The sequence below is a fragment of the Pituophis catenifer genome, unplaced genomic scaffold (assembly GCF_029215685.1).
Source record: "Pituophis catenifer annectens isolate HBS135680 unplaced genomic scaffold, rPitCat1.0.hap2 SCAF_46, whole genome shotgun sequence".
NCBI lineage: Eukaryota > Metazoa > Chordata > Lepidosauria > Squamata > Colubridae > Pituophis > Pituophis catenifer.
In genome coordinates, this window is record NW_027256926.1 from 10762 (window position 1) to 31363 (window position 20602).

General features: G+C 45.9%; 1 protein-coding gene across 1 annotated transcript; it reads right to left on the reverse strand.

Annotated features, from left to right (window-relative positions):
* Positions 1–785: 785 nt before the first annotated feature.
* LOC139326523 (doublesex and mab-3 related transcription factor 3-like) lies at positions 786–14341 on the reverse strand. Its single transcript, XM_070956513.1, has 3 exons — positions 14000–14341; positions 13837–13951; positions 786–1750 (listed from the first exon to the last, which is right to left on the reverse strand). The coding sequence occupies exons 1-3, from the start codon at positions 14339–14341 to the stop codon at positions 786–788; spliced, it is 1422 nt and encodes a 473-aa protein (XP_070812614.1).
* Between the last annotated feature and the right edge of the window lie 6261 nt (positions 14342–20602).

The following is a 20602-nucleotide window of genomic DNA, read 5'->3' on the forward strand; positions in this document are numbered from 1 at the left end:
TCAGGGCAAGAGAACCTAAAATTCCATTCAGGACAACATATCTATAAAGCCAAGCTGACTTTCTCCAGATATAGATGACAGGTAAAAATCAAGATCAGCATAGAGTTTATTTTTCCCCAGAGTCCTTAGCATGCTACATTAATCTGACAATTTTAATTAATGTGTTCATTTTTTTCACAAGACAGTTTCATGCAACTTACAGCTGTATTTACTTTACATTGATGCTATAACATTGTTTCATCAAGCCATGTGAAAAGCATAGGATTTATGGTGCCTCCAAAAAGTATCTCAGCTAGAATCACATGTGGGCAGTTCATTCTTAGTCTTTTTATGACTCATGGGTATAACACCAAGACAGCGATGGCCATAAAGTCAGCAAGGTCACTGCTTAGTCCTCTTGCTATTTAATTATTTGCTTTTTAGTTGCTTATTTATCCTGAGGAGTCCTTTTGTTGAACACTGCATTCAAGACAATATCAACATTCCCAGTGGTGTAAAAGATAAGACATATTTGCTCTTCTTTAAATGTTTTACAATACCCCACAGTTTCTTACATGTGTGTTTAAATTTTTTTTCCAGTAGTAACATTCAGCACTAAAGCCATGTAATAGTAACCATTTGGCATTTTTCAGTGAAGTGCAAGAAATAAAATAAATTATGTCTTTATTGCTTACAATAGTAACAAGCAGAGTCACTTTTTTCCTGTAGATATATGACCCACTGTTTCTTTTGTCTGAAGTCCAGCATTTCTGTTACATTGAAAAATGTCATGGCAAATAAACATATTAGGAAGATGTGTTTAATATTCTAGAATCTGAGGAATCAGATCTTTCATCATAGTCATCTTCTGTATAAATGGGTTGCTTTGCCACAATTGGGCATCCGTCCTCTTGAAGTGAGATTCTGGGATCCTCTGATGGGCGTGTGGGAAGGACAGGAGAACTTCGGAAGACCGTGGCAGAATTAGCAGAGAAGGGGCTGACATACTGAGACCTCAGCTGATACTGCTGCTGAAGAGTCATGGTGTTCCACAAAGTAACATCATTGGGTAGAAATGGACTTGATTGGTTTCTTGCCAAAGTATTCCTCAACATCAGTGGATACCGAGGAGGTTGTGGGAAAGGATGCTGTAACGGAACAGCCAATGGATTTGGTACAACATTACTAGTATCTGCAGAAAACCTCAGTGTGTCTGGGACTCGAAAAGCAGACCCTACTGACCATTTTGAAGAGGAAATAGGATAGGAGCTCAGAGTGTGTTCAAAGAGGTGCCCGTTTGAAGGCAAAACCAGGCCTTCTGATTCTGCAGAAGTTCTGTCTCCTCCCGCTAGGGAGGATCTGCTTGACAGGAGGACCTCAACAGCACTCACCAGGTCACCCCCACAGCCTTTCAAGATTAATTCAAGCACAGTTGGCTTTTGGTTAGGGAATATTTTCTTTAACACTTCAAGGGGTGGCCGGTTGGCTTTTAAGCCAAACGGCAGAGAAACTGTCCCTGATGGACCTTCAATCAAGAAATGGTTCTGTTCCGGTTGATACTTAGGGCTCTCTGGTCTGCTGTCAGTGCTCCCACTGTTTTTCTGGACTGCGTAACCACCCTCATCAACGGAAACTATTTCAGGGCTCTCAGGAGTGAAGCTGCTCTTGGTCTTGGTCACCTCTGGGGAACTCCTTTGGTCTGTATCTTTGTCACTGTAGGCCTCAGTACTGTCTCCTCCACTGACGTCACCCAGTCCTTCTTCTGTCATGTCTATAAAACAGAGGGCAGATTTGTTATGCCACTGAGAACAAAGACCTTATCATTTATGTGTACATTTTTTAAGTATTACAAGCACTGAATCCTTGAGATTATAAATAAATTGGCTCCAGCTACCAGCCCTGGACGACATCTTCGAATCTCGCTGTTTGAGGAAGTTGCATAACATTCTCAGAGACTCTTCCCATCCTGCTTACAATCTTTTTGGACTATTGCCTTCTGGCAGAAGATACAGAACAATTAAAACTCGGACCACACGTCTTCTGAATAGTTTTTATCCCAGAGCTATAATTGCACTCAACAATGAACTAAAGAGCCACCATCAGTGAGCTGTTGGACAGCATTACTTGGTCTGATGTGTGGATGTTTGGGTGGTTTAGGGGTGGGGAATTTGTGGTGGGGGTGTGTGGGTGGGGGGGTGTTTGGGGATTGTTATGTGTGTTGGACCTGGTCTTTGGGTGCTAAGTGAATTTCGTTGTATGGGTATACTGTGTATATACGTACAATGACAATAAAGTTATTATTATTGTTGTTGTTGTTGTTGTTGTTGTTATTATTATTATTATTATAGATTACTAGCATTAAAAAGGCATTGATTTATAACAGAGACAGGATATTGGCTTATTTAATCCATTTATAATTACTTTGGCCCTTTTATTTATTTTCTAGCTATCACGCTTTGCTTGTACCACAGACCACAGTCACAAATGAATTGGAATTGAAAATAATGAAATCATGTCCCCATTTGCTACTTCCCATAACTCTTGTTGTAGATCACTTACCTATTACACCACTACAATATTGTATGTTCATACAATTATATAACTAAGAATAAACCAACTGTATCAGTGAACCATTTTTAGTTCATTTATGAAAAAGCACTGAGGCAGACTAGAATCTGTAATTCATAAACACCAAATGGCTTTCACAGGAATTATAGTTTTTCTTTTAGTCAAAGTCAACTGAGAAAAAAGTATTATTTATTTGTGGGTCCATGGCATCGCTGTGATAAAGTACTCTATTAATCAGCCATCACTAAATCCTGAAGAGAATCTTAAAACTTTGGTCACTGTTGTCAAAACATAGATCAAAGGCCACCTTGAAGTATCCTGTCTGGAAAACATGTATGCTGTCATCTTTATTAATTTCCAAAATAATTGTTCCACATTTCTGAAACCTCATCATGGTTCACCAAAGGTGAAGGAAGGAGAAAAAGACAGCTAAAGTAAGATTTTTCCTTCCAGAAAGCTTGTCTGATGAAGAACTCTTAAATATTCAAAAGTTTCTGTATTGTTTAATACCAAATTGGTATTAGTAAGGGCTAGAGTTCTGTTGATTTATGATTGCCTTTTCTTGTCTGCTAGGATTAATTATGAAATAGTGTTTTTTAAAAAACAATCTCCTTGACTAATTTGCAATTTCTTTTATCCTCAATTACATGACTTGGTGGTATAATAAATAATAAATAATAAAATAAAATAAAATAAAATAAAACCACAAAGCAAAACAAAAATCAGCCAGATAAATTAAGATTACACACTAATCCTGAACTTTGCCTGTATTTGATTTCTCTGTGCAGTTCACCAAGCCACACCTCTTTGTGAGAAAACCACAAACAACATGAATGGGTTCTGTTGAATGAAATGTCCTGTAGCATGTTTTCCTAGACACTCCTTCGTATTAGCCTATAATCTTGGACTCTTTTCTAAAATAAAGTAAGCAAGAAATAGCACAAAAGAAGTACGAGCTATCTGAAATACACCTGTTTTTACACACTAGACTGGGGTAGGCAACCTTTTTTGATCTGAATATTCAGTCTCATGTAGTTTGCTGAGGCTCCACTCACTTGTGGCAGGCACAAAAACTATCAGAACCCAGAAATTAATAAGCAAGGAAAAATACCTTGCTTATTAGGTATAATAAGAAAATACCCACCAGGATACAAATCTATTACATGAATAAATATAAATTATACACTTTATATCATAATCTTAACTACATGTAAATCCTAAAAGCGTTAATATATCAATTCCTCTTTCCCTCACCTGTAATCCCTTCAGGCAACTTATTCTAAACATTCTAGAGACTGCTTCTAAGTAGTTTACGATTTAAAATTTAATTTTATATAAAAATGATCTGGAGATTCAGTACATCTATCATTTTTACAAATAGATATCTTTTTAATTTATTTATTTAAAGTAAGTGGGAGGAGAAAGATAAGTAGAGAAGGTTGTAACCAAAATAGTTTTTGAAAAGTAAATAGGCATGCTTGTTCTAGCACATTTGTAACCAAGACAAAATAAATATTTCATCTGAATTGCCAATTTTTTACAGCAGAGTGTATTAATGCTCATGTTTCAATAGATAGAACCAAACCTAAATGGAATTCAAGAAGAAATATTTTATTACAGTTTTAAAATGCCAAATCTTTCAGGTGAAGATTTTGTGTGTTAGGATTCAATTAACATTGCTTTGAAAATATTCACATTTGTACATTATTTTGCTATCCGAACAACAGAATTTAACAAGAATTCCAGATCTGCTTATCAAATTGTATCCTATATTGTTAAGCCTACATTACAATTACAAGTCATCCTAAGTGTTGGTTCAAATCTCAGATATGATCTCTTTTTTTCCTTCAAGAATCCATCTCGCCTGCTGAATCCACACATGACTTTAATTCACATGTGTAACTGGTTTAATTTTACATTGCTAAAACTGAGCAAGTGGATTCATATCAAGTTTTTGAAATCCCCAAAAGTAGCTTGAAGCTTAGTCCATGTCCCCAGCAGTCTCCTACAGAGAACCAGATCATCCCTTTTCATTCAGACTACCTGAAAAGATGTATACAATAAGTCACTCAAACATGGGCATTTGAATAATGCTAAATATTTACATCAATTTAAATTAATGAGGACTTTATTTGCTGTTTTAGGTAACTTAACTCAACAATTATTTTCCTTCTGAGAATGATTATTTATGTAGAATATATGCACAGATGGTGTAAACCAGGGTGTCCAATCTTGGCATCTTTAACACCCGTGGACTTTAATTCCTAGAATTCTATGGATTCTATTAATTCCCCAGCCAGCCAAATCCACAGGTTTTAAAAGTTTCCAAGCTTGGACAACCCTGATATAAACATATCTGTTGTTTATTTGATTTTGGCTTTATGTGTCATGTGAACCCAGTCATTGTGATTTATAATCCATGTTTCCATCTTAATTTATTCTGTAAATCCAGCCTATTGTAGTTTATTCAATAATCCACACTTAGGCCTGCCATGGTTTAGCATGGTGTCTGAACCCGGTCAGAAATTCTTGCAAAACATGTAAAAGAACTTGGAGAAGCTGGATCTCTAGTTGGAGCCTGGCCAAAAAGGACCATCCATCATCTCACAGCAGCAGCAGCAGCCTAGCCCACTGGAGTGTGCAGGGATCTTTGACGGATGGAGATGTCCTCCTCCCTTCTCCTAAGCCGTTAAGCAGAAAAGTGCTGACTAGCTGGCAGGGAAGAATTTCTCATCAATGCGCTTTGATTGTATTTGGTAAAGAAAATGCCTGTTGCCTGGTAACATTTCACTTGAGCCTGACCTACTCCAAAAGTTATTGCTACCCAATTCGATTTACACTGTCCTCTGGTGATTACTGTAATCTTTTAAACTGGGAGGTTCATACATCAGTGGGGCAAAAATTGTGTGCTTCTCCCTCTCAGATTTATAAGCTTTGAAGAAGAGTCAGACAAGGCAGCCTGTTTCCTCAAGCAATAGAGAAATCAATGCAGCCCTCAAACCTCTCATGACCAGGAATGTTGCCCACACACAACATGTTAAGACCACAACCTCACACGATGTTTAGGTATCCACTAACAGAAACCATGGGAACCATCCAATGAATCAAGGAACACGGCACTAGAGACAATCTTGCAAAGACAACAACCTAAGTGGAGGATGAGTACAGACAGAGATAACTTGGCAGGGAACTGAAAACTAACACGTCATACATATGTACCCATCAAAGCTATGAGCATTTAAATCTCATTGATTTCAACATGTGCTTACATTTCTCCCAGGGCAACAGGCTGGCCTCCAGCTGGCTATTAGCCAGCATGATTACAGTGGTAATCGACTTCTTTGGAATTGAGAAAGGAGAATTCTTAACTATTCCTAGGATTACGGAATGCATTTTCACTGCAATTGTAATAAATGTTCCATAGAACTAAGTATCATGGTACAGCTAGTAAAGCTTTGATCAAAGCAAATATTTTTATGTCATCTCACTAATTACTTTCTACTAATTCTAATTCTCTAAGGATTCTGCTCTTACAGATTCTCTGTTCTTAAGGATTGTGTCAGGGAATCTTCACCCATTTAATGAAATCAATGAAATCAAAATAACCCACCCAAATGCTAAGGGAATTGTTTTACATACTTTTCTTTTTGAGTAAGGTTTGAAGTTGAACTGAAGTATTTTGTGTAATCCGTCTTGTGTATGGCACTTATCATGGTTGATGATAAGGTGATAAGATAAATATGGTCACTGATATCTAGGAGCAGGAATAAACTAGGTTTTTAAACTGCCAATTTGTTCCAAATTATCCTCTTCCCATTTATGTCTACTGGGAAAGGCAGAGACCTATTTCAAGAGAAATGCAGCTAAGAATTACAATATTAACTGATTCTGAAGCAACAGTATAACAATATACCATCACCTGGAAAATTTCCTAATATATTATTTCCCTTGATTTTAGCTAGGGAAAACCAGAAGAGAAATGCTAGCTACATTTGCTTTCTGGAAAAGGATGTCACTTCTAAGACTACAAAACTACTTTAATAGCTCCCTTCTTAACCTCCAGCAGTAGGACAGGATCTTCTTCACTACCCAGGTTACAACCTCTCCCTTAATGGTGAGGGAAATCAATACATACACATAGCTGCCAAATATTGTTTGCCATTAATTAAAATTCCTCCCTCCATTAAATTCAGTAAAAAAAAAATCCCTCAGGAAATGCAAAAAGAAATATAAAGAAAGACCAGGTCTCCTCGCCCAGAAAGTAAAAATAACAAGAATGGCAAATATTAAAAACCTTAGTGAAGGGTTCGGAGCTAAGAACGGAGAAACTATTTCTAGTAGGAAAAGATGCTTCAATATGAAGCTGAAAATACAATGCCCAGAATTCTATCCACACTATTGCCCCAAAGAGCAAGGAAACATTTGATGGGAAAAGGTTGACATCCAGAAGAGTCTGATGCTGGCAAGGAGCAAGTCTTGCCCGCTTGTGTGCAAACAGATATTGTGCAATTGTCAAATCCAAGTTCTTCCATTTTAATGAAAAAACCACCACCAAAGTCTATTGAAGTAAATATGCACCTTCAAATTATGGACATTTGCAACAGAATTTAAATTCCTAAAAATGTGCAGTGGGGCTGTTTGCTTGCTCAGGAAGTAGCCTAATCAAAATAAAGGAAACTGCAACAATTCTGTGCAGGTGGGTTCAGTCTGTTGAGTCCCATGAGACTGTTCCCAGGTAAAGCCCACAGCACTGCAATCTCCCCCCCCCATTAGTATGTCCAGAATGGAGTCTTAGCTTACCATAACACTTTTTATAAAAGATTAAATGGAGGCTCCAAACCAGGAGTGGCGACTATGGCAACTTTACCACCTGTGGACTTCAACTCCCAGGAGTCTGGCTCAGGAATTCTGGGGGTTGAAGTCCTCAGGTCATAAAGGGGCCATAGTTGCTCATCCCTTTTCCAAATTCCTCTTTGGAAATGATGTGGGGGGGGGAGAGAAAGGGAAAGAGGGGGGGGGAGGGAGAGAATCCCCCGAATATGTCACCTCTGAACTCCATATATTTTTTTCCCCAAAATGTCCTATTTTCTGCAATCAAAATGTTACACTGGCTAATTTGAAGGCCTCCCACAGCACCTAAATCCGTTTTTACTGGGGAGGTGGAGGAGGCAGAATATCAGAAAGGCATAAATGAAAGAATCAGATGTAGATACAGATTTTGGGTTAACAATTTGAGTTCTCGTATGCTCCAGTATTTACTTCAAATTTTGCACAGAAGTTCAAGTTATAGGAGTCTTCAAAAGACAACCGTTTTGCCTAGATTCCATAGTTTATTAAAGGGCGGGAGTGGGAATTACAATTGCTGGGATCTGTTCAGAGTTGGGGAGAAAAGAAACCTGGCAGGAATCATCATTCCCCAGAGTCTATATGGTGACTATTTAGAGATAAGGTGCAGTTTCTTTGGCTTGTCTGTCTAACGGACAGAGATGCGCGGCAGACCGATCCACAGCCCGGAACTGAAGATCAGGCTGGGCAGGATCGGAAAGCGGGAAAAGGAGGCCTTGGTCCAAATCTTCCTAATCCGGACAATTAGTTTACGCAGAAGCTCAACCTCGAACTGGAATGACTCGGAACAAATATTCTGGGGTAAGATAGAATTTGCACACACACAAATTATGGGGAACATCGCCTTTTGGGGTTTTGGTTTTCATGGATGAAAACGACCGATCCGCAGCTCAATTTTTGGAAAAGGGCCAGCAACATTTCCGAGGTCTCCCGGGACTGGTTCGGGGCGCGGGGGGAGCTCCTGCTTCGGGCTTCTCCTCTCGACAGGAGGAGGAGGACAGGAGGAAGAGACGCTGGGAACACATTTAGGCTGCCACAGACAGCCTAAATGTGGTAAACTACCATCTGAAGAAGTGCCTTTCCGCGTTTTGTCCCCTACGAGAGCGAAAAAGAGACCGAGTCTAGAGAGAGAGAGAGAGAGAGAATGAAAGAGAGAGTGGGGGGGGGAGTCCAGCTACTCTTGCTTCCACCTTCCCTACCTTAATCTTTGTACAAAATTAACTACAGTAACGGCTTGCAAAGAGGTTTGCGGCAGAGAAAAGATTTCGAAATGGACTGCGAGGGAGAGGCGGCGTGTGGCTCGGGGTCCCAAATTTAAACTCCAGATATCCGCAGCCCTCCAAACGCACCCACGAGTAAGGAAAGAGTACATGATGATGTTTAACCTGGTCAGTTAATCAATCTATTCTTTGAAATCATAAACTCACCAAAAGAGCTTTGTCAGCGCGCTAAGAAACCTTTCCCTGCCGCCCACCTCTGAACAAATGGAGCATTTTGTGTAAATGTAATAACTCGGTTTGCAAGTCACCGAGGCCAGAGCGCGGCGTAGATCCACCTGTATATAATCGGAATGGGACGCCAGCGACTTGGCAGCGAGCCTGTAGCTCTCCAAGTAGAACCATTAGCTTGGTTCACTCATGAGCCCTACTTTCCTTAACCCTGGTTTACCGCGTTCCAAAATCGAGGGTTTTCATTCATATATTGCCCAAGCCAACGCTAGGCAACCACACGACGCCTGACTTGAAATACCATACCAAGACCAAGTTAAGAGCGGTTCATTATTTCGCAGGTTGTGGGAACACGGACCAACATACTTCCGATTCCAGGAGAGGCGTGAATCTGGCCACCTACGGATTACCTTCTCCTTGCGCAGAAAGGGCCGAAATCAGAGGACTTTGGGGACGGTGCTGGCCAAAGGGGTGCCCCAGCTCCGAGTCTTCACCAGAAGCCAACAAACACCTTGAGGAAGGTCGTTTACGCTCGGCAACGTGTGACTCCCGTCCAATCCCATCGCCTCTTTCAGCTGCGACTCCAAACCCAACATTCCCAGCCCCGCTTTGTCTGAGGAACCTGGGAACGGAATCCTTGCCTCGACAAGTTCCACTCAGCGGCGGGAACGCTTCTCTTCAATGATGGGCTTTAGCCAAACGAAGAAGGTTGAGATCCGTGCCGGCTCCTCCTAAGGCTTGGGAGTCGGTTGGGATCGCTGGGGTGGGGTGTCGCCAAACCAGGCCGGGCAGGACTCGGTTGCACCGGCGGCTCAGACACAGGATTTGCGCGCTCCCATTTTGCAGACAGTCATCTCGGGGTTAACGCCGCCTGAACCCATCGCCGTTCATCCACCAGACCCTGGTTAATAGATTAGGGCCTTGTGTAAATCCAGTCGGGTCTCCTTCATCGCTTCATTGTCTCCCCAGAAGGCGGACGAAAATACCCGGAAAGAACCTCACGTCTTTAACATAGGCCCAGAATAATGGAAGTGGGATTTTAAAAAAGCATCCCACCTTCTGATAGCAGTCTCGACCTACTGCTTTCTTGAAAAACCTACCATAGTTTGACTGGTATGATTTAAAATTTGGGGTTTGGGAGGGGGTATTCCTTCCTCCGCAGTCCCAGTCCGACCTAGCAGTGGCATTAATCATATTCATAATCATAAGTTTATTTGTCAAGCATATATAATAGGTAAAAGTATAAACATAATTTGAATACATGAAAAGAGTAAGTAAAAAGGAATATTAGGACAGGGACAGTAGGCACGCTGGTGCACTTATGCACGCCCCTTACAGACCTCTTAGGAATGGGGTAAGGTCAACAGTAGACAGTTTAAGGCTTGGCACTTTTACAGCCCACTCTCTCCCTGTTACTTTCCCTCCAAACAAACAAACAAACAAACCCAGATACAAAAGTGTGTTTCTGGACTAAGGGTGGGTTTCTCAAGTCAGCAAAAGAAGTTGCTGTGGAGTCCAAAAAAAATCCTTCCAGGTGGACACTGAGAGTTTGGGATGGTGGTACTAAATGAAGTGGGGGGGATCTTTCTTGTGGACCTGATAGGGCCTACTCTATGGCTACTGCTGGAAAAGCTTTTGAGGATCTAACACTTTCTCACTGCAATTATCTAGAGAAAAGGATGGTTTCAATCCTCACTACTGAGTTGGCTATATTTCTCTATTCTCTCTTGTTATTTTATCTTTTTTTCAAACTTTAGTCCTTGTTTATATTGATAGAGCCTGAGCTCAATTTCATTTTTTTTATTTAAAAGCATAAAATGAGAGATTAAACAGTAAATGCAATAATTAATTCAGATGTGTAATAATGAGAGGCTACCCTCAAAATTGCAATTAACTATTACAGCCTTATCCTGCTTCTTCTTTTCATCTATTTTCTCTTTCTTTTCTTGCCTACTTAATGTCAGCCAGCTCCACAGTGTCAACTCAAAAGATCCACTGAGATTAACAAGCATCACTCCCAGGAAAGCATGAGAATAAAGTTGCAGTTTAGATTCTTTTATATGCCTTCTATGCTTTCCTGAAAACATGGATGAGCCAGGATCAATGTTAGAAAGACAATAGGAAAAAGGACTAGAGTTGCTTTGCAATTAAAAGTTAGCATCAGGATGACTTCATTGAAATATTCATTTTGGTTCATATATTCTTATAACACTCTAATCAGCAGAAAAAGATATTTATTTTCATGATTTTTTTTTCAAAAAAGAGAGAAATAAGAAGAGATTAGATGAAGCTAATGCTCAAAATTCCCACTGTAGAAAACCTCTGGTGTCTACTCAAGTAATTACAGTGTATTTAATAGATAAGCAAATCATGTTTACATAAACTGTGGCTTACCGTATATGATATCAGAAGGAGCTGTTAAGGTAGGAAACAAGTTTACTAACCCATTGCAGGACCAAATGTAAAATATTTGGATTTTTCCAGGCTCATGAGTATCAACTAACCAACTTTCCCACAGGATTTAGTAAGACTTGGCAAATGTCCGTTTCTTTTAGACTTTAATTTCTATATATCTTTTTTTAATTGTCCACGGACTGATTTTCTGTTTCCACCAAGTTTCTGCAATAGGAGAAGAAACTTTTTTTTAAGCTTTCTATAAATGCCATCTGTGAAGTGGATCCATTCTGATTTTTCCAGATATATGATGCAGCTAAATGGGACTGATTATTGTTGTCTGATAGTTTTAAGGGAACTTTCAAGTTCGAGGTTGATGAAAGAGGAAATGCAGTCATGAATATTGTTCTCAAGCAGATTTTCAAAGCACGCCTTGCTTGGGAGTAAAGCTGTCTTTAAACCTACAGAGTAACTCCCCAAAGGGTCCAGGGGCTTCCACTCTATGCTTCCTTTCAGAGGTGACCTCAAAGATGACTCCAGTAAAAAAAACAAAAAAAACACAGATCTGTGGAAAACCTGGTGTCTTCCTAAGAATCTTTTTAAAGATGGTTTTCATAGCTATTTAGGAGCCCAGGTTCCAGAAAGAGAAGTCAAGAACCGCTCTTAATATTTAATACAAAGCAGGACATTGCAAAGCCTTTTTAAGAAGGGCTTATGGCCTGCTATGACAAAGTCACACTCCTATTTCCGAATCCCTCAACCTTTGACAGTGGAAAGTACTTCCGAAGATTGAATGTCATCCCAAAATCTGATGGAAGTGAAAATAAAATAGAATATCTCTACATTGGTTGTTGACCAGGGTAATAAACAGCTTTATAGTAGGATTTACTGGACAGGGCTCAGAGTAGAAATACATACTTTTTTTATTATTATTATTAAACCCTGAATTACTCTCCTTAACTTAAAACAGGCTGCTGGCTGAGAGAAGCCAAGTGACATAAAGAGCATCCAGAAGGAGTCTGGATGACAGAGACCCAACAAACTAAGAGCTTCTGAGATGGCAAGGCTAATTTTTTTTTTCTCCATGCCCACTAGAAGCACTGAGGTTAGGTTCACACATTACACCAAGCCCCAAATTGTTTTAATGTACCTTGTGGAACCACCACAGTAGTTCCACAGCTTGAACAACTCGGACAAATCACAAGCTGTCTTAAATTGGTTGGTGTCACAAGCCAGTCTAAGTCAAAACTAAGCAATAGAAATCAGGGCTTTGCCTGTTAGGTGAACCAGGCCAAAACCATCCACAATACAAAAGGGGAGCTTTAATTCTTTCTTTTCAGAGCCCTCTCAAGTTGCTTCTCACCTAGAAACCCCGTGGGCTGATAATCTCCCGGTTTGATAAGAATAGAGGTCAGGTAAAAGCTTTTTGGAAGCCAACTCAGAAGTAAACTTTTCCGATTCCATCTTCCGAGAGAGCTGTACTTAACCTGCGATCTTGCCTTTAAGCCTGTAGCAATCGACAGGCTTCATCACACCCTGCTACACGGATCTGTTCCCTTTCTACCGTGGAAAGCGCCGCGCCTCTGAAGAAACGCTGAAGGGGATTAAAATCTCCCAAGAGAAAGCCGAGAAGCTCCCCTGCAGAGGATGCCTTAAGTCTTGCAAACGATCCCGGCGGGTACAGAGCTAATCGCTGCTCTTCGGGGATGGATAGAGGCGCTGCCTAGTTCCTTCCCCCAGACAGGGGAGAAGACGGGGCCTCGCTTATTAGGCTGCCTCCAAAGAGACCCTTTCTGGCCCAAGTCAAAGGGGAGATGCTCGTTCCCCGCTCAACCTTCCACCTGCTCTGCCTTCGTGGAGCTGGAATCGTCGACGGGACAAAAACACGCGTCGACAGGCTGCCTGCCTCCGCGCGTGGAACCGGCTCTGGCCTCGGGCTGCTTTCACCCGCAAGGAAGCGAAGAGCAGAGGAGAAGACCGGGGCGCCCGCAGGAGACGGGCTTCCTAGGCTTCCCGATTTAGAAGGCTGCGCTCCAAGTCAGTTCGGAGGCGAAGGAAAACTCGGGCCCAGCCGCCCAGCCCGCGAACGAGCGAGAGCAGAAGATCGCCTCCCTGCCCTCCAAGCTCGGAGTCCTAAAAGACGCAGGGCTAACTCCCCTACACCTCGCTGGGGCCTCTTCGAGACCAAATATTTGTTCCTGTGTCCGCCCCCCCCCGTCTCTTCCCGCACCGGAGAAAGGAGGAGCATCGGGGTAGCTCTTTGCCGGAGCCCTAATTGCGGAGTCCTCCGGGACTTCTCCCATCGTGCAGGGCCAGGTGCTCCACTGTCAAGCCTGACGTCGATTGATGAGTTGGGGGCGCCGATCCTTTCATTGCCCTGCCTCGTGGTCGGTTTCCTGGCTCCTTCCTTGGGCCCGCAGCAGTAGCACCCACTGGCCGCGCTCTGGGCTCCACCCCGGACTGGGGTTCTGCCTTCCGTTCAAGAGACCCCCGAGTTCTTTTAGGACACCCAACCGCCCCCTCGAGAAAACCGCCCGACTCTTGCTCCGCTCGAGGGATCTAATCCAGCGACAGCGATCCCGCCCACCCCATAAGCACCTACCTGGTTTGGCGAGCGGCGGCGGCGGGAGGACGGCGGCGGGCTGCTCGGAAGCCCATCTCAGCGCGGCCGCGGCGGCCAATTCCATGGGGGGACGATGCGAGGCGCCGGCCGGGCCCTCCGCGGGGCCAGGGACGGCGGCGGTAGCGCCGGCGGCGGGCGTTGCTCCGGGGTGCCCGGGCGGCGTAGCAGAGGCGGGCGTAGGAGCGGCGGTGGCGGCGGCGGGCAGGGCGCGCAGCGTGTCGGGCAAGAGGCTCTCCAGGCTCTCGTTGGCCTGCTGGCGGCGCAGCGCCACCTGGGCGGCCATGACGCGCTGCCGCTCGATGATGAGGATGCACTTCTCGCAGGTGCAGTCCTTGAAGCGGCAGTAGCGCTTGTGGCCCTTCAGCCAGGAGAGAACGCCGTGGTTCCGGCAGCGCGCGCACTTGGGCGTCCGCTGCAGGGGCGCCCGGGCCGGCTGAGCCACCGGGCCGCCCATGTACAGGTACGGGGAGCCGTAGCCGTTCATGGCGCCCGGGGGTGGGGGTGGGGCCGCCTCAGCCCTCCACCGCAGCCGCTAAGTCCGCCTCGCTCGCGCCGGGGCCATGCTCGGCCAAACCCGGGTCTGTTGGCGCCGAACCAGGCGCTGAAGTCGCCTCAGCTCAAGTGCAAGTTGGGTCGGCGGCTCCCTCGCCCCGCCAGCCTTCCCCGCCTCTCGGGCGAGGCTCCTCCCCACCCCCCCCCCCCGCCGAAGCAGCGGCGCTTCTGGCTCTCCCCCTTGCCAACGCCAATTCCTCGCCCCGCCCCTCCTCGCTCTCACCCTCAAATCTCTCCCCCCCCCACTTTTCTGGAGACAGGTGGACTCTCCCACTGCGCCGCTTTCCTCCACGACAGCTCGGGGGGAGGGGGAAGGGAAAGCGCCTCTTCGAGGGGGGCGAGGTGGTGGTGGGGAGAGAGAGCGAGTCTCCCAGCGCGTGCGCGCCTGTAGATGAAAGCCACGGATGTTGTACGTTGCTGGCGTTGTCCCTTCTGGAACAGAACAGCAAGTGGCACGAATCAATGGAATTGGACTGCGTACGTCATTCCTAGGTCCTTCTCTCTCTCCCCCCCCCCTCTCTGTCACACACGCACGCACCCCACAGGGATTTTTATTTTGGAAGAAAAAAAAACCCGTGCATTCAAGACCGAGGCTGTGCGATCCAGGGGCAAATCCCAAATAGGCTGCCGTGTGGCTCCAGCACCGTTTGACCTGCGATGGCTCCACGGCCCGACCAGGATGAATTTGGCTTTGAGATAAGGAAGCAAAGCAAACGCTGATAAATCTGCCGAGTTCTCCGCTCCTGCTAGGCTTTTGGGGCCTGCAAAGCAACCGGGACCCCCCTTTCTGCAGAAGAGGGGCGGAGCGGTTGCTGAAGGTCCTGTATCCCAGCCCTCTAAAACTTTCAAGCGCCGGGATTGGCTAAAGGGTCCCTGCCAGGCGTAACTCTTTCCCTTCCGGCGCGATTTCTTAACCAATCCGCTTGGACACTAAGTCGTTGCCTGACTCGCGGGGTGAATTTATAAGCATCATGTTAGAGGTTGCAGAACGGGAGATCAAAATGCATTTCCCCCCCCCCCCCCCACACTCTCAAACCGTCCCTCCATCACAATACATACGCAGGCATTGTTCCAGAAATCCTTATAGGTATTCATGGAGATGTAAATATCTGCTAATAGATTTCTCAAAGGAGGGGAGAGTAGAGCTTTGCAAAATATCAGTACAAGGGGCACGATGCGGGCATCCAGTCTAAAACAATAATTTTGGCTTTAGATTTTAAACCTCTTTTAGAAGAGGTCGTGCAGTATAATAAGTTATAGCCCATTTGAACCGTAGTTCTAATTCTGATCAACCGGGCGCCTAATGCAGAATATTTTGCTATATTTAGGGTGAAATAATCAGACTAAATAAAATAAAAAAGATAATAAAAGAAATGAAACCAAATATTCCTGCCTCTTTTGTAGTGTTTGTCCGTTGGATTTTATTATGGGATTGCTGCGAACCTCTGGAATTCCTCCCTGTCCTCCCCAGGCTAAATGTGGACGGTTAGGGAAGGGAATTTATTGTTCAATGAACAACAGCTCTTGTTAAACCTGAACCGGAGTGGGAAAATGGGTGCCCACTCGAAATCCATTTTCCCCAGGTCCTTCGGAATCCAGGTCATCCAAACCATCTGAGGGGAAGGATTTAAATACTGGGGAAGGAGATAAAAGAGGATGGGGAATCGGCCTTGGAAGAGAAATGGACAGAAATGTAAGAAGACGACAGGAAGATATTTTTTTTCCGAACGAAAGATGCTCTCAATAATTCGTAAGGTGGAGAATATGAACTTTTGGAAGCACAGTTTATATAAATGATTTTAATGAAACGAGTCACTTTTTTTTTTTAAAAGCGTGAGCTGCTTATTTTATGAATTAAAATTTAACCTTAACATTTTAAGAAAATGCAACAAAGAGAGCCATTGAACCCCGATGGTACTAAATGATTATATACCGATCAACCACAGGATCAACTCTGTGTTGAGCGAGGGAGGAAGCCGAGGGCAGTGGGGCCGGAGGTCAGGCAGGCGGCCAGGCCTCTTTTGGCCCTGGAAGGACCCAGGTTCTCTTCCAGGCAAACGCAGCCCGGCTTCCCGAAAGGAGCCGGGCCGAGGGAAGCCGCGACGTCGGCTGGCCGGCCTTCCTCGGCAGTCCCTCTTCCTAAGAAAGCGGGGATGGAGGTTTCCCCCCCGCGCGGTCATCGCAAGCCCCGGGCTTTTGAGCCGGGCTGCGGAGCCTTCTTCTCGCCTCTTTTACTGGGAATCGGACAAGCTCTCCGCCTACGCCCCCCCTTCTGCCACCCCCCGTATTTGACAACATCTCCCCACAGGTCCGGGTCGGCCTTTCTGTGAGCGCCACGTCCCCTGCCTAAGAGCCTATTGTAACTCAACACCTGACGAGAACCGGTCCCATTGCTCGGGGCAGAAAAGGTTTAGTCAAGCACATAATGGGATCCCAGCAGAAGGCTTTTCAGAAGCGGGGCCCAGGGTAAACTTCGCCACATGAACTCCGTTTCCAGGGCTGTTAAGCTTTTAATTGGGAAAGGAAAAGCGGCGTAATAAGAGAGGAGGCAATTTCAAGGTGACTCGAACGTGGTCGCCGTTTGCGCCCCGGAGAATAGCTTGAAAAGGGGATGAATGGGCCAAACATATGGTCCCAATCAGGTCGAGCGGCAGGGCGGGGCCCTCTGCCTTTGGGAGCGAGGGGAAACGGGGGTGGGGGAGACCCCAGCTCGTTTTCTACGAAAGCCAGCCGCCCAGGGAAGAACGGCAGGGGCAGCCCAAATCCGCCTTGACGCGAAAGGAGTAATGGAGTCCTTGAAGCTGGGGTTTAGAATCATCAAATCAGCGCCCCTTCATCTGGGTTTCATTCACAGGAAGGAGGGCTTACATAAAATAGGAAGGCATTCTGAAAAAAGAGGAGCTAAATAGAATCCAGAGTGATGGGTACTTGAGTAGGAGTACTTGGTACTTGGGTAGGAGCTCACCAGAGTGTCTCGGGATTCTAAGGTAGGAAGTAAAAACCATCCCAGAAGAACCGAAGGGCAAACTATGTCGAGAATAGGCGGAGAAATATGTATTATCACCACTCTGGTTATTAAAGGTATGCAGGTGTTCAGGTCTATCAATCTATTCCAGTTAATATTCCATATTTTTATATATTGAAACGCTGGAAGAGGACTGGGGAGGCAGAACTTCGTCTGGGGATCCCACTCAGCAGTAGGTTTCCGAAATACAGCAAGACTGCCTTGTTGTCCGTCAAAGTTGCTGAATTAACGGGCAGTCTGATCCAAAGACAGGGACATAAGGACCATACACATCCAGAATGCCACCCCACCCATTGTAATTTGTTATTGTAGGCCGCCTGAGGATTCTGACAGGACAGGCGGATTCATTTCGAATGAATGAATGAATGCAACGAACTGTCGTCTGCTCTGGATTAACTATCGTCGCTTCTTAATTAAAGCTCCATCGGAAGCGATCAAGGAAATTAAAAAGGTTTCCAGATCAGCAAAAGAGTAGAAAGGATTTTTAGAAGAGGCGCCCCAGCGCGACCCTCGGAGCCTCAAAAATACCTCGGAGCAAAGTGGCAGGTGGGGGCCTGAAATTAAGACCAGTGGGATCGATCCAACTGTTTGTTCCTGGCTCACTAAAAACAGTGGGGCTCAAAGCGAACAAAGGTCGCCCTTAAGTAGAAGTGGCGTCTGTTTTTCGGCTAATACTTTACTGACCCGATCGAAAAAAAACACCTGTGCCTTCGAAATGCCCGAGAACGAAGGAAAGTAGCCATTCTGCCTCCTGTTTAAAAGAAAGTAAAATCCGCCTCTTTCCCCTTCCTCCATCACTGAACAGATTCGAAATCTGTTTCACCCCAAAACTTGCACTGCAGCGCAGGTCAAACACTTCTTCTATCCCATCCTCCTCAAAAAGCAGGGCAAAAGTAGGGAAAATCTGAAGGAGTAAAAATGAAGTATAACCCCACTGTATTTAACGGAGCTTTAAATGGACCTCAACACCTCTGAGTTTGAGAGCAAAACATTGGGATCTGAGGATGTCAGAATGGTTTGAACGAAAACGGGAACTTGGGGGAAAAAAAACCCAGCGGGATCTCCTAAGAAACGGCTTCAGAAGAACGGCGCGCTAAATATTAGATGGACTGGAAAAACCAATGCTGGAAGCTGCCGCCGAACACTTCAAAAGGATCTGGCTTATTTTTCTATTGGTTTGACATTGGTTTTATTCGTTCGGGGAGGACATAAAATCACGGAAAAATTCTTTTTTTTTAAAAAAAATCGACCATTGGTTCTGAAAAAGGCTCAACCGGGAAGGTAACATCCTTCTGATAAAACCTGAAGACGAAGCCAAGGCAGGTAAGGCTTTCTTCCAGCGGCAACTTCCTATCCAGTTCGGAAAGAGTGGGGGGGGGGAATAGACTCCAAAACACCCAGCAGGAGATCCAATCATTCCTGGGGAGAGGCGAAGGGATCAGAAGCCCCCAGCCCCACCCGCGCGCTCTCAAGGAGCCCTTACATTTCAAGGTAAAGGATTTTGCTGGCCGCCGCCTTGTTCAAGCTCCCCTCCGCCTTCCTCTCAACCACCCCCCCCCCAGCGGAGCTGGCACAATGGGGCGAAAGGACGAAACCCAGCTGCACGAGAAACAGCCGTGGAAATCTCGAGAAAATGAATAGAATTAATAAAGGTCACTGATCACCAGCCATTCATAAATATTTGGTGACACCTTTCTTGTTCAGGTTCTTACCGCTCCGCCCCTTTTGTGAGGGGGCGGAGACTCGGGAGGCTCCCGAGCCTCAAGGCGGGTCGGCATTCGGGGGAGAGAAGCAAAGGCGGGTGGTCTTTTTCCAAAAATCACCGCGACGCGGTCGCAGATTCTCTCTTAAGCAGGGTGGCCGAAGGAGAGCAATGCAAACACCTCTAGGGCGGCCGTCCTCTTATGTCGGGGGAATCTCTGAATAAAGGCCTCGATTCTGGAGAGGCTCCTGGGGGTAGATCGCAAGAACCGATCTTAAGGGCTTCCGTTCGCCAGAACTCTCAACGGCAGCCCGTAAGATTTGGGACCCAAGGGAGGGCGCTAGCATTTTCAGCCTGCCGGGAAGAATCGAGCTGAGGCTTCGCCTAAATTTGCCTCTTCAAGGCGACCTTTCCCAAAGCCGGAGAGCCGTAAACTCCTCCTCTGCCGTGCTTCGGAGAGGAATCCGGTCCAAAATCTGACTTTTCCGCTCTTAAAAACAGTAGGAGCCGAGGATCCACTCGAGGGATTAGTTTTAGGAACCGAAAGAAACACAGGTCCGGATCAGGAGTGAGGCCTTTCGCCGAGCTTCTTCCAACTGCCAAATTAGGCGCCCGTTGGGGCCCTTGGGCGCGGGCGCAGGCGCAACGGCTACCAGAGTCGGACCGCTTCGTTCGCGCCCTTTCGCTTTCCACAGGCTCGGCTCCTCCAGGCCTGTAAAAGAAGCGCCCCCACCCACCCACCCTCAACCCCAGCGCGCTAAAGAGACAGCCCGGGAAGCTGCTTTCCTACGGCGGCTGCCTTGGCGAAGGAGACGCTGTTTGGGGCCTGGTCGCTCACCCGAAGCCGTCTGCCCGGAAACGGGGAGCGCGACTCGAGAGGTCTCCAGAGGCCCCGCCGCGGTCATTTCCACACTCAATGAGAGGTCAAGGTCGGGAAGCGCCGGCCGGCCTGGTAGTGTGAGGAGCCGTCCGGGCAGGCACTTTGGTCGGCGGCCCCAATAGTTTCGGCGGTGGGGAAAAGGAGGCCCCGGTTTCCAGCCATCCGCGATTAGTTGCCTTAGTCCAGCAGCTGCTTGGAGGCCGCCGCCCTGCAGCCTCCCCGGGGTGCAAAGGCCTTCCCGGCGTTGAAGCTTTGTGGCGAGCTGCGACGGAAAGCACAGGCGGTCTCTCGGCCCGGCTTCTCCGGCAAAGGCGAGGAAAAGTCGTTCAGAGGGGCTTCCGCAGCAATGCTGGAGTTGGTGCGGCGAGAAAGAAGCGGGCCCGGCTCGCCTGCCCTTTCACGCCCCGTCAAGCGCCGAGCAGCCCTAACTATGAATGCCTGAGTGTAAAACGCAGCTCCGGTCCCTCCAGCCGTCTCGACCTCAAGTTTCGTAATTTCCAGAGATCGCGGCCATACGGACTGAGAATGAGGCCGTTGGGTAGAGGGGGATTTTAATCTGTAGTTAGGAAAGGACGCCGTCGGCTAA